At 54.0% G+C, this 12,189-nt stretch overlaps 1 protein-coding gene across 2 annotated transcripts in view; it reads right to left on the bottom strand.

The window, feature by feature from the left end:
• Positions 1–12,189, bottom strand: part of psme4a (proteasome activator subunit 4a) — a 67,026-nt gene that overhangs the window by 24,484 nt on the left and 30,353 nt on the right. For both annotated transcript variants that reach the window (XR_010876710.1, XM_067237107.1), the window contains 13 exons: positions 11,418–11,575; positions 10,780–10,875; positions 10,556–10,611; positions 10,112–10,168; positions 8,079–8,134; positions 7,760–7,858; positions 5,420–5,482; positions 4,326–4,421; positions 2,286–2,417; positions 1,681–1,890; positions 1,074–1,210; positions 389–442; positions 96–225 (listed from right to left, as the gene is read on the bottom strand). Coding sequence is in view for 1 of the 2 variants with exons in the window: in XM_067237107.1 (XP_067093208.1) it covers positions 96–225; positions 389–442; positions 1,074–1,210; positions 1,681–1,890; positions 2,286–2,417; positions 4,326–4,421; positions 5,420–5,482; positions 7,760–7,858; positions 8,079–8,134; positions 10,112–10,168; positions 10,556–10,611; positions 10,780–10,875; positions 11,418–11,575 (1,344 nt within the window). In the remaining variant the exon portion in view is untranslated. The remainder of the gene's footprint in view (positions 1–95; positions 226–388; positions 443–1,073; positions 1,211–1,680; positions 1,891–2,285; positions 2,418–4,325; positions 4,422–5,419; positions 5,483–7,759; positions 7,859–8,078; positions 8,135–10,111; positions 10,169–10,555; positions 10,612–10,779; positions 10,876–11,417; positions 11,576–12,189) is intronic.

Here is a 12,189-nt window from a genome sequence, read left to right on the forward strand (position 1 = left end):
ACCAGCAGAGAGTTGTGGTTGTGTGTGTGTATGTGTGTGTGTGTACCTTGTGGACCAGCAGAGAGTCGTTGTTGTGTGTGTATGTGTGTGTGTACCTTTCGGACCAGCAGAGAGTCGTGGTTGAGGCTCTTGACGAAGAAGAGAACTGCAGGAGCAGGAAGAGGGTGGTCGTCTCTTAGCAACAGGGACAGGAAGCCGATGGCAATGTGCTCAAACTTCCACGGCCTGGAACACGGGAGTTGTCATAGTAACCACATGATATCTTCAGATACAACCTTTCAAACACGACCTTTAAATCAATCAGTCATTGACACTAGCTGCTCAGGTGACCCAGAGCACAAACATGACCCCTGACCCCCACATGACCCCCGCTACATGTGGGACCTACATGTTTCTGTTGCTGAGGCAGTCCAGTAGCTCCTCCACCAGATTCTCGTACCTCCTGCAGGAACACACCAGTCAGTCTGACACACTCCCCTAAACACAGTACCGTGTGTGTCTCTGTGTGTGTGTGTGGGCGTGTGTATATGTATGTATGTATGGTGTGTGTGTGTAAGGTGTGTATGTAAGGTATGTGTGTAAGGTGTGCGTGTAAGGTGTGCGTGTAAGGTTTGAGTAAGGTGTGTGTTTGTAAGGTGTGTGTGTGTATGTAAGGTGTGTGTAATGTGTGTGTGTGTAAGGTGTGTGTTTAAGGTTTGAGTAAGGTGTGTGTGAGGACCTACCTGACAGAGTCAGTGTTTCTGGTGTGTGTGAGGACCTACCTGACAGAGTCAGTGTTTCTGGTGTGTGTGAGGACCTACCTGACAGAGTCAGTGTTTCTGGTGTGTGTAAGGACCTACCTGACAGAGTCAGTGTTTCTGGTGTGTGTGAGGACCTACCTGACAGAGTCAGTGTTTCTGGTGTGTGTGAGGACCTACCTGACAGAGTCAGTGTTTCTGGTGTGTGTGAGGACCTACCTGACAGAGTCAGTGTTTCTGGTGTGTGTGAGGACCTACCTGACAGAGTCAGTGTTTCTGGTGTGTGTGAGGACCTACCTGACAGAGTCAGTGTTTCTGGTGTGTGTGAGGACCTACCTGACAGAGTCAGTGTTTCTGGTGTCTTGTCTCAGCAGGCCGTCTGCCGTGCGCTCCTCAGAGGGCATGGCGTCCAGGAGGAGGGGCTTCCCTGACGTCAGCAGCAGCTTCGCCACGGCAACGCACTTTTCAGGGATCTATAGGTCAGAGGTCAGGTCAGCACAGAGCAGGGCAAGAAAATAACAGTTTTACTTGGTGGCACTGGTATAAGTAGGAGCACCAGCAAATATTTAGGAGCCTACACTGAATATTAAGGAGCACCACAACTACAATGATTATTTTATTGATTTATTCTGCACGCTAGTTAACTCCTTGTCACGTGACAATGGAGCTCAGAGACAAGGAGTGACTGACGGCTAATATTAACCTAAAATCTGCATTAAAGTTTAGAACGTAAAGATGAAGTTTAATTGGTTATGCAACGTTAGAACTGTGGTTCTAGGGCCACAATTTGGGGAGCATATGTGACCAAAATTGTCGTAATTTCAAGCCCTGCAGAGTGTGTGCATGTGTGTGTGCACTCTGTGTGTGTTCAAGAGCGTGTGTGTGTGCACACTGTGTGTGTGTGTGTGTACACTGTGTGTGTGTGTGTACTGTGTGTTCTCACAGAGAAGTCGATGCCGATGGTCTCGTAGTGCCGGTGGATCTTGTCTGCCAGGTCGTCAAACAGCCGTACGATGGAGGGCTTCTCCAGGGACATGGCTGGGCTCAGGCTGCAGAGCACCAGGGCTGGCCAGGTCAGGCTGATGCACTCCCAGTCATGCAGGTTGGCCAGACACACCCCTGTGTGGCTCCCCAGCAGGCAGTATAATGCACCCTGGAGGGGGGTTAGGAGAACTGGCTAGCACCCATCCTACACGTCTCATGTACATTATTCAATTAATGAAATATACCCACTTATACCCCCAACACCCTCATCCCACCCCCTCCAACCCCCTCATCCCTCCCCCCTCTTCCCTCCCTCCAACACCCTCATCCCACCCTCCAACCCCCTCTTCCCTCCCTCCAATACCCTCTTCCCTCCCTCCAACCCCCTCTTCCCTCCCTCCAATACCCTCATCCCTCCCCCCTCTTCCTTCTCTCTAACCCCCTCATCCCTCCCCCCTCTTCCTTCTCTCTAACCCCCTCATCTCTCTAACCCCCTCATCCCTCTAACCCCCTGATCCACATGCTAGGCTACAGCAGTGCCTCGGAGCTGTACTCCTCTGGTACCTTGAACTGCTGCTGGCTGATGTCTGTGCGAGCTGGCTGCAGGAAGTCCAGGACGCGGGGGATGAGGTCACGGCAGCAGAAGTTGTAGGTCCCAAGGGCAGTGAACAGCACTGCCTGGGCGCGGCTACGCACCTGCAGGGTAACACACGTCACCTTACAGCTCTGGTGCTGCACTCAGCACACACATCTACAGACATACTGACTTTGGTCTCACCTGACTGGAGGTATGTGGGTGTATATGTGTGTGTGTGGTCTGACCTGACTGTAGGTGTGTGTGTGTGGTCTGACCTGACTGTAGGTGTGTGTGTGTGGTCTGACCTGACTGTAGGTGTGTGTGTGTGGTCTGACCTGACTGTAGGTGTGTGTGTGTGTTTGTGTGGTCTGACCTGACTGTAGGTGTGTGTGTGTGGTCTGACCTGACTGTAGGTGTGTGTGTGTGGTCTGACCTGACTGTAGGTGTGTGTGTGTGGTCTGACCTGACTGTAGGTGTGTGTGTGTGGTCTGACCTGACTGTAGGTGTGTGTGTGTGTGTGTGGTCTGACCTGACTGTAGGTGTGTGTGTGTGTGGTCTGACCTGACTGTAGGTGTGTGTGTGTGGTCTGACCTGACGGTAGGTGTGTGTGTGTGTGTGTGTGTGTGTGGTCTGACCTGACTGTAGGTGTGTGTGTGTGGTCTGACCTGACTGTAGGTGTGTGTGTGTGTGTGTTTGTGTGGTCTGACCTGACTGTAGGTGTGTGTGTGTGTGTGTGGTCTGACCTGACTGTAGGTGTGTGTGTGTGGTCTGACCTGACTGTAGGTGTGTGTGTGTGGTCTGACCTGACTGTAGGTGTGTGTGTGTGTGTGGTCTGACCTGACTGTAGGTGTGTGTGTGTGTGTGTGTGGTCTGACCTGACTGTAGGTGTGTGTGTGTGGTCTGACCTTACTGTAGGTGTGTGTGTGTGGTCTGACCTGACTGTAGGTGTGTGTGTGTGGTCTGACCTGACTGTAGGTGTGTGTGTGTGTGTGTGTGGTCTGACCTGACTGTAGGTGTTTGTGTGTGTTTGTGTGGTCTGACCTGACTGTAGGTGTGTGTGTGTGTGTGTGTGTGGTCTGACCTGACTGTAGGTGTGTGTGTGTGGTCTGACCTGACTGTAGGTGTGTGTGTGTGGTCTGACCTGACTGTAGGTGTGTGTGTGTGTGGTCTGACCTGACTGTAGGTGTGTGTGTGTGTGTGGTCTGACCTGACTGTAGGTGTGTGTGTGTGGTCTGACCTGACTGTAGGTGTGTGTGTGTGTGTGTGGTCTGACCTGACTGTAGGTGTGTGTGTGTGGTCTGACCTGACTGTAGGTGTGTGTGTGTGGTCTGACCTGACTGTAGGTGTGTGTGTGTGTGTGGTCTGACCTGACTGTAGGTGTGTGTGTGTGGTCTGACCTGACTGTAGGTGTGTGTGTGTGTGGTCTGACCTGACTGTAGGTGTGTGTGTGTGTGTGTGTGTGTGTGGTCTGACCTGACTGTAGGTGTGTGTGTGTGTGGTCTGACCTGACTGTAGGTGTGTGTGTGTGTGTGTGGTCTGACCTGACTGTAGGTGTGTGTGTGTGTGTGGTCTGACCTGACTGTAGGTGTGTGTGTGTGTGTGTGTGTGTGGTCTGATCTGACTGTAGGTGTGTGTGTGTGTGTGGTCTGACCTGACTGTAGGTGTGTGTGTGTGTGGTCTGACCTGACTGTAGGTGTGTGTGTGTGTGTGTGTGGTCTGACCTGACTGTAGGTGTGTGTGTGTGTGTGGTCTGACCTGACTGTAGGTGTGTGTGTGGTCTGACCTGACTGTAGGTGTGTGTGTGTGTGGTCTGACCTGACTGTAGGTGTGTGTGTGTGTGTGGTCTGACCTGACTGTAGGTGTGTGTGTGTGTGTGGTCTGACCTGACTGTAGGTGTGTGTGTGTGTGTGTGTGGTCTGACCTGACTGTAGGTGTGTGTGTGTGTGTGTGGTCTGACCTGACTGTAGGTGTGTGTGTGTGTGTGGTCTGACCTGACTGTAGGTGTGTGTGTGTGTGTGTGGTCTGACCTGACTGTAGGTGCTGGTAGACAGTCTCAGCAGGTCCTTCATCAGCTCCTGGTGGATACTCCTGTACTGACATCCTTCTACTGTGAGCTTACGCAGCTGACAACACACACACACACACAGACTTGAGGAGGAAAATTTACATATGGAAACCTGTAGTACCAGAGGTGTAAACCAGTGTAAACCTGTAGTACCAGAGGTGTAAACCAGTGTAAACCTGTAGTACCAGAGGTATAAACCAGTGTAAACCTGTAGTACCAGAGGTGTAAACCTGTAGTACCAGAGGTGTAAACCAGTGTAAACCATTAGTACCAGAGGTGTAAACCATTAGTACCAGAGGTGTAAACCTGTAGTACCAGAGGTGTAGTAGTAGTAGTAGTTTATTTGAACATGTAAAAAAAAAAAAAAAAATATATATATATATATACAGACATGCATACATATATAAAATTAAAATGACAGCTTAATAAGGTCATGTACTTCTCAGCATAATCTTCCAAAATTATTGTAAGTAATTCAAATGAGAAATTCCCATGTTCAAAAAGTAATATGTCAATATGTAATATTAACTTGGGTATTAACTTGGAACCGGAATCCTATAGGATACGGTGTAACACCACACAAATGCAAAAATAAATAGCCGATTACGCTACGCTACTGGTAAAAAATGTAATAAGCCACAACTGCATTAACCCCATGCATTTTTATTCAGGAAAATGAGCTTATAAACATGCTCAGGGGAAAGGCGAGTACGGAGTCGATTTATGAGCAGGCCGGCCTAGAACAGACTCTTTGCAGGAACTGAGGTTACGAGCTCCTGCTTAGCCAGGACACTAAGCTTCTTGTAGAGCCAAATGAAATGAAAAGAGACTCGCAGCAGAACGCAGGGTCACGTAGCCTACCTTTTTTGATTATGTTTTCATCATTTCTAACGTCACAACTATTAGAATTCACAACACATAGAAAGCTTATTTTAATTTTTCATAAAAAAAAACTATTTTTTACTATACTAACTTACTTTAGGATATCTGGGTATTCGATTAACCACGCCCATCCCTAGTGTGTAACAGTAGCAGGTGTGTAACAGTAGCTCTTACCTCGTGCTGTAGCATCACACGGTCGATCAGCAAGGCTCTGATGTGCTGTTTCCTCCCATGTAGCTGCAGACCACAAAAGAAGAAACATGAGGAACTCCAGATCTGCACACTCGCACCCTCCCTTCACCCCCCCGTAGTCCTGGAGGACTCTTCCACCCCCCCCCGTAGTCCTGGAGGACTCTTCCACCCCCCCCCGTAGTCCTGGAGGACTCTTCCACCCCCCCCCGTAGTCCTGGAGGACTCTTCCACCCCCCCCGTAGTCCTGGAGGACTCTTCCACCCCCCCGTAGTCCTGGAGGACTCTTCCACCCCCCCCCGTAGTCCTGGAGGACTCTTCCACCCCCCCCCGTAGTCCTGGAGGACTCTTCCACCCCCCCCGTAGTCCTGGAGGACTCTTCCACCCCCCCCCGTAGTCCTGGAGGACTCTTCCACCCCCCCCCGTAGTCCTGGAGGACTCTTCCAACCCCCCGTAGTCCTGGAGGACTCTTCCACCCCCCCCGTAGTCCTGGAGGACTCTTCCACCCCCCCCCGTAGTCCTGGAGGACTCTTCCACCCCCCCCCGTAGTCCTGGAGGACTCTTCCACCCCCCCCCCGTAGTCCTGGAGGACTCTTCCACCCCCCCCGTAGTCCTGGAGGACTCTTCCACCCCCCCCCGTAGTCCTGGAGGACTCTTCCACCCCCCCCCCGTAGTCCTGGAGGACTCTTCCACCACCCCCCGTAGTCCTGGAGGACTCTTCCACCCCCCCCGTAGTCCTGGAGGACTCTTCCACCCCCCCCCCGTAGTCCTGGAGGACTCTTCCACCCCCCCCCCGTAGTCCTGGAGGACTCTTCCACCCCCCCCCCGTAGTCCTGGAGGACTCTTCCACCCCCCCCCGTAGTCCTGGAGGACTCTTCCACCCCCCCCGTAGTCCTGGAGGACTCTTCCACCCCCCCCGTAGTCCTGGAGGACTCTTCCACCCCCCCCCGTAGTCCTGGAGGACTCTTCCACCCCCCCCGTAGTCCTGGAGGACTCTTCCACCCCCCCCCGTAGTCCTGGAGGACTCTTCCACCCCCCCCCGTAGTCCTGGAGGACTCTTCCACCCCCCCGTAGTCCTGGAGGACTCTTCCACCCCCCCGTAGTCCTGGAGGACTCTTCCACCCCCCCCCCCCCGTAGTCCTGGAGGACTCTTCCACCCCCCCGTAGTCCTGGAGGACTCTTCCACCCCCCCGTAGTCCTGGAGGACTCTTCCACCCCCCCGTAGTCCTGGAGGACTCTTCCACCCCCCCCGTAGTCCTGGAGGACTCTTCCACCACCCCCCGTAGTCCTGGAGGACTCTTCCACCCCCCCCCGTAGTCCTGGAGGACTCTTCCACCCCCCCGTAGTCCTGGAGGACTCTTCCACCCCCCCCGTAGTCCTGGAGGACTCTTCCACCCCCCCCGTAGTCCTGGAGGACTCTTCCACCACCCCCCGTAGTCCTGGAGGACTCTTCCACCCCCCCGTAGTCCTGGAGGACTCTTCCAACCCCCCGTAGTCCTGGAGGACTCTTCCACCCCCCCCCGTAGTCCTGGAGGACTCTTCCACCCCCCGTAGTCCTGGAGGACTCTTCCACCCCCCCCCCGTAGTCCTGGAGGACTCTTCCACCCCCCGTAGTCCTGGAGGACTCTTCCACCCCCCCGTAGTCCTGGAGGACTCTTCCACCCCCCCCCGTAGTCCTGGAGGACTCTTCCACCCCCCCCGTAGTCCTGGAGGACTCTTCCACCCCCCCCCCGTAGTCCTGGAGGACTCTTCCACCCCCCCCCCGTAGTCCTGGAGGACTCTTCCACCCCCCCCGTAGTCCTGGAGGACTCTTCCACCCCCCCCCCGTAGTCCTGGAGGACTCTTCCACCCCCCGTAGTCCTGGAGGACTCTTCCACCCCCCCGTAGTCCTGGAGGACTCTTCCACCCCCCCCCCGTAGTCCTGGAGGACTCTTCCACCCCCCCCCGTAGTCCTGGAGGACTCTTCCACCCCCCCCCGTAGTCCTGGAGGACTCTTCCACCCCCCCCCGTAGTCCTGGAGGACTCTTCCACCCCCCCCCGTAGTCCTGGAGGACTCTTCCACCCCCCCCCGTAGTCCTGGAGGACTCTTCCACCCCCCCGTAGTCCTGGAGGACTCTTCCAACCCCCCCGTAGTCCTGGAGGACTCTTCCACCACCCCCCGTAGTCCTGGAGGACTCTTCCACCCCCCCGTAGTCCTGGAGGACTCTTCCAACCCCCCCGTAGTCCTGGAGGACTCTTCCACCCCCCCGTAGTCCTGGAGGACTCTTCCACCACCCCGTAGTCCTGGAGGACTCTTCCAACCCCCCATAGTCCTGGAGTACTCACCCTGTTCTCCATGGACTTCTTCACCAGGTTGAAGCTCTTCCAGCGAGAGTCAAACTCATGTTTGTGAGAGCCTTTAAAGTGCAGCAGGTCACTGATGATCTGGCAGGGGCAAAAGGAACATCAGAAGCAGCTAACACTGGCCATGCACATTAAATAGGCAGGTGACATTACAACGTTGCCATGTTGGCAGATTAAATAGGTAGGTAACACTGTAACGTTGCCATGTCAGCAGGTAACAGTGTACCGTTGCCAAGGCTGCTGATTAAATAGGCAGGTAACAGTGTAACGTTGCCATGGCTGCGCTCCTCAGATCTCCTACCTTGATGATGGAGAAGAGAGACTTGGTGTCGTCCTCAGAGTGCTCCAGGATGTAATCTGAGGAGACAGACACATGCAACAGTCTGGTGAGGGAGAAGGGGTATGAGGGGGTAGAAGAGATAGGAGGGGGTAGAGGAGGTAGGAAGGGGTAGGAGGGGAGAGAGGAGGTGGGAGGGGGTAGAAGGGGAGAGAGGACGTAGGAGGGGGTAGAGGAGGTAGGAGGGGAGAGAGGAGATAGGAGGGGGTAGAGGAGGTAGGAAGGGGTAGGAAGGGTAGAGGAGGTAGGAAGGGGTAGGAGGGGGTAGAGGAGGTAGGAAGGGAGAGAGGAGGTAGGAGGGGGTAGAGGAGGTAGGAGGGGAGAGAGGAGGTAGAGGAGGTAGGAGGGGGTAGAGGAGGTAGGAAGGGGTAGGAGGGGAAAGAGGAGGCAGGAGGGGGTAGAGGAGGTAGGAGGGGAGAGAGGAGATAGGAGGGGGTAGAGGAGGTAGGAAGGGGTAGGAGGGGAGAGAGGAAATAGGAGGGGGTAAGGAGGGGGTAGAGGAGGTAGGAGGGGGTAGAGGAGGTAGGAGGGGAGAGAGGAGGTAGGAGGGGGTAGAGGAGGTAGGAAGGGGTAGGAGGGGAAAGAGGAGGCAGAGGAGGTAGGAGGGGAGAGAGGAGATAGCAGGGGGTAGAGGAGGTAGGAAGGGGTAGGAGGGGAGAGAGGAGATAGGAGGGGGTAAGGAGGGGGTAGAGGAGGTAGGAGGGGGTAGAGGAGGTAGGAGGGGAGAGAGGAGGTAGGAGGAGGTAGGAGGAGGTAGAGGAGGTAGGAGGGGTAGAGGAGGTAGGAGGGGGTAGAGGAGGTAGGAGGAGGTAGGAGGGGGTAGAGGAGGTAGGAGGGGGTAGAGGAGGTAGGAAGGGGTAGAGGAGGTAGAAGGGGAGAGAGGAGATAGGAGGGGGTAAGGAGGGGGTAGAGGAGGTAGGAAGGGGTAGAGGAGGTAGGAAGGGGTAGAGGAGGTAGGAAGGGGTAGAGGAGGTAGGAAGGGGTAGAGGAGGTAGGAAGGGGTAGAGGAGGTAGGAGGGGTAGAGGAGGTAGAGGTAGGAGGGGGTAGAGGAGGTAGGAGGGGGTAGAGGAGGTAGGAAGGGGTAGAGGAGGTAGGAAGGGGTAGAGGAGGTAGGAAGGGGTAGAGGAGGTAGGAGGGGGTAGAGGAGGTAGAGGTAGGAGGGGGTAGAGGAGGTAGGAGGGGGTAGAGGAGGTAGGAAGGGGTAGAGGAGGTAGGAAGGGGTAGAGGAGGTAGGAGGGGGTAGAGGTGGTAGAGGTAGGAGGGGGTAGAGGAGGTAGGAGGGGGTAGAGGAGGTAGGAAGGGGTAGAGGAGGTAGAAGGGGAGAGAGGAGATAGGAGGGGGTAAGGAGGTAGAGGAGGTAGGAAGGGGTAGAGGAGGTAGGAAGGGGTAGAGGAGGTAGGAGGGGGTAGAGGAGGTAGGAGGGGGTAGAGGAGGTAGGAAGGGGTAGAGGAGGTAGGAGGGGGTAGAGGAGGTAGGAAGGGGTAGAGGAGGTAGGAGGGGGTAGAGGAGGTAGGAGGGGGTAGAGGAGGTAGAGGTAGGAGGGGGTAGAGGAGGTAGGAGGGGGTAGAGGAGGTAGGAAGGGGTAGAGGAGGTAGGAAGGGGTAGAGGAGGTAGGAGGGGGTAGAGGAGGTAGAGGTAGGAGGGGGTAGAGGAGGTAGGAAGGGGTAGAGGAGGTAGGAAGGGGTAGAGGAGGTAGGAGGGGGTAGAGGAGGTAGAGGTAGGAGGGGGTAGAGGAGGTAGGAGGGGGTAGGAGGGGAGAGAGGAGGGGGTAGAGGAGGTAGGAGGGGGTAGAGGAAGTAGAGGTAGGAGGGGGTAGAGGAGGTAGGAGGGGAGAGAGGAGGTAGGAGGGGGTAGGAGGGGAGAGAGGAGGTAGGAGGGGGTAGAGAAGGTAGGATGGGGTAGAGGAGGTAGGAGGAGGTAGGAGGGGGTAGAGGAGGTAGGAGGGGAGAGAGGAGGTAGGAGGGGAGAGAGGAGGTAGGAGGGGAGAGAGACTCACGCAGCAGCAGTCTCATCACTCTGCAGATGGCGTCTCTGTAGTTCTCCCTGGACTCATCTGAACAAAAAAAGTATGTTTCATGTTATAAACCCTTTATTACATGCTTCCAGCTTTTTATAACATGCTTGATAATCCATGAATACACTCTAAACAACCCATTGTTACATGCTTACTAACACTTTATAGCATGCTAAATAACATGTAATAGCACTTCACAAACCTTTTATAACATGCTAATCACCCTTAACACATATCCAATACATACAATCACAGCATATAAACCATTTATAACAAATGTTTTGGGAGTTTATAAACCCTGTATAACAAGATACCATATCTGTAACCTGCTCCTGTCTCTATAGTCTTGATGATAACCTACAGTACTCACCATGGTGACGATAACCCACAGTTATCCCCCTAGCGGTGATAACACAGAGTACTCACCGTATTCCATGCCGGTGAAGAGGTTTGTCTCATCAAGGTTCACCATGCTCTGGACTCTGGAGAGGGGAGACACGATCACTGGCACCATGCTCCCTGCACCACATGTGGTAGAGGGCAGGGGTGGTACAGGGCAGGGGTGGTACAGGGTCGGGGTGCTACAGGGTCGGGGTGGTACAGGGTCGGGGTGGTACAGGGTAGGGGTGGTAGTGGTAATCAGTACTTACAGGTCAGGTACGGGGGTTCCCTGCAGTGGAGGCAGCAGGCTGCCTGCTCCCAGAAGGCAGTGCTGCACAATCACCAGACTCTGCAGGACGTCATCTCTATCAACAGGAAGTATAGGTCTGGTTTACACACCTCACCTTCACACGCCTCACCTTTACATACCTCACTTTTCACACCTCACCTCACTGTTAAACACCTCACCTTCACACGCCTCACCTTAACATACCTCACCTCACTGTTACACACCTCACCTTCACACGCCTCACCTTAACATACCTCACCTCACTGTTACACACCTCACCTTCACACGCCTCACCTTAACATACCTCACTTTTCACACCTCACCTCTACACACCTCACCTTTACATGTCTCACTTCACATTACCTTCACACACATCACCTTTAAATACCTTACCTTTACATACCTCACCTTACCTTTACACACCACACCTTTACATACCTCACCTTTACATGTCTCACTTTTACATATCTCATCTCAAAATACCTCACCTTTACACACCTCACCTTACCTTTACACACCTCACCTTTACATGTCTCACTTTTACATATCTCACCTTTACACACCTCACTTTTACATCCCGACAGGGTCATGTCCCCCCCCACCTGGTTGCGTCCTCACCTGGTCATGTCCAGGTTCCCCTGGGCGTGTCTCTGCAGCCTGAGCAGCTCTGGCTGCAGGATGAGGTCCAGAATGTAGAAGACAAAGGCAGTCTCCTCCACACACGGGACATGCCACTGGATCTGCAGGTTCCACAGGTCTCCTGGACGGCCCCAGTCCTGGACACACACACACCAGTTAGTACAGCAAGAGACAGCAAGGTTTAAAAAAAAGAAGAGGATTTTCAGTGTTGCTGCCACAAAAAAGTATGTACAAATGTATGCCTTGATGGGCAGGTATAGTGTGTGTGTACCTTGATGGGCAGGTATAGTGTGTGTGTGTGTACCTTGATGGGCAAGTATAGTGTGTGTGTGTACCTTGACGGGCAGGTATAGTGTGTGTGTGTGTACCTTGATGGGCAGGTATAGTGTGTGTGTGTACCTTGATGGGCAGGTATAGTGTGTGTGTGTACCTTGACGGGCAGGTATAGTGTGTGTGTGTGTACCTTGATGGGCAGGTATAGTGTGTGTGTACCTTGACGGGCAGGTATAGCGTGTGTGTGTGTACCTTGATGGGCAAGTATAGTGTGTGTGTGTGTACCTTGACGGGCAGGTATAGTGTGTGTGTACCTTGATGGGCAGGTATAGTGTGTGTATGTGTGTGTGTGTACCTTGATGGGCAGGTATAGTGTGTGTATGTGTGTGTGTGTACCTTGATGGGCAGGTATAGTGTGTGTGTGTGTGTGTACCTTGAGGGGAAGGTATAGTGGGTGTGTGTGTGTACCTTGATGGGC

The sequence above is a fragment of the Osmerus mordax genome, chromosome 5 (genome assembly GCF_038355195.1).
Source record: "Osmerus mordax isolate fOsmMor3 chromosome 5, fOsmMor3.pri, whole genome shotgun sequence".
Lineage (NCBI taxonomy): Eukaryota > Metazoa > Chordata > Actinopteri > Osmeriformes > Osmeridae > Osmerus > Osmerus mordax.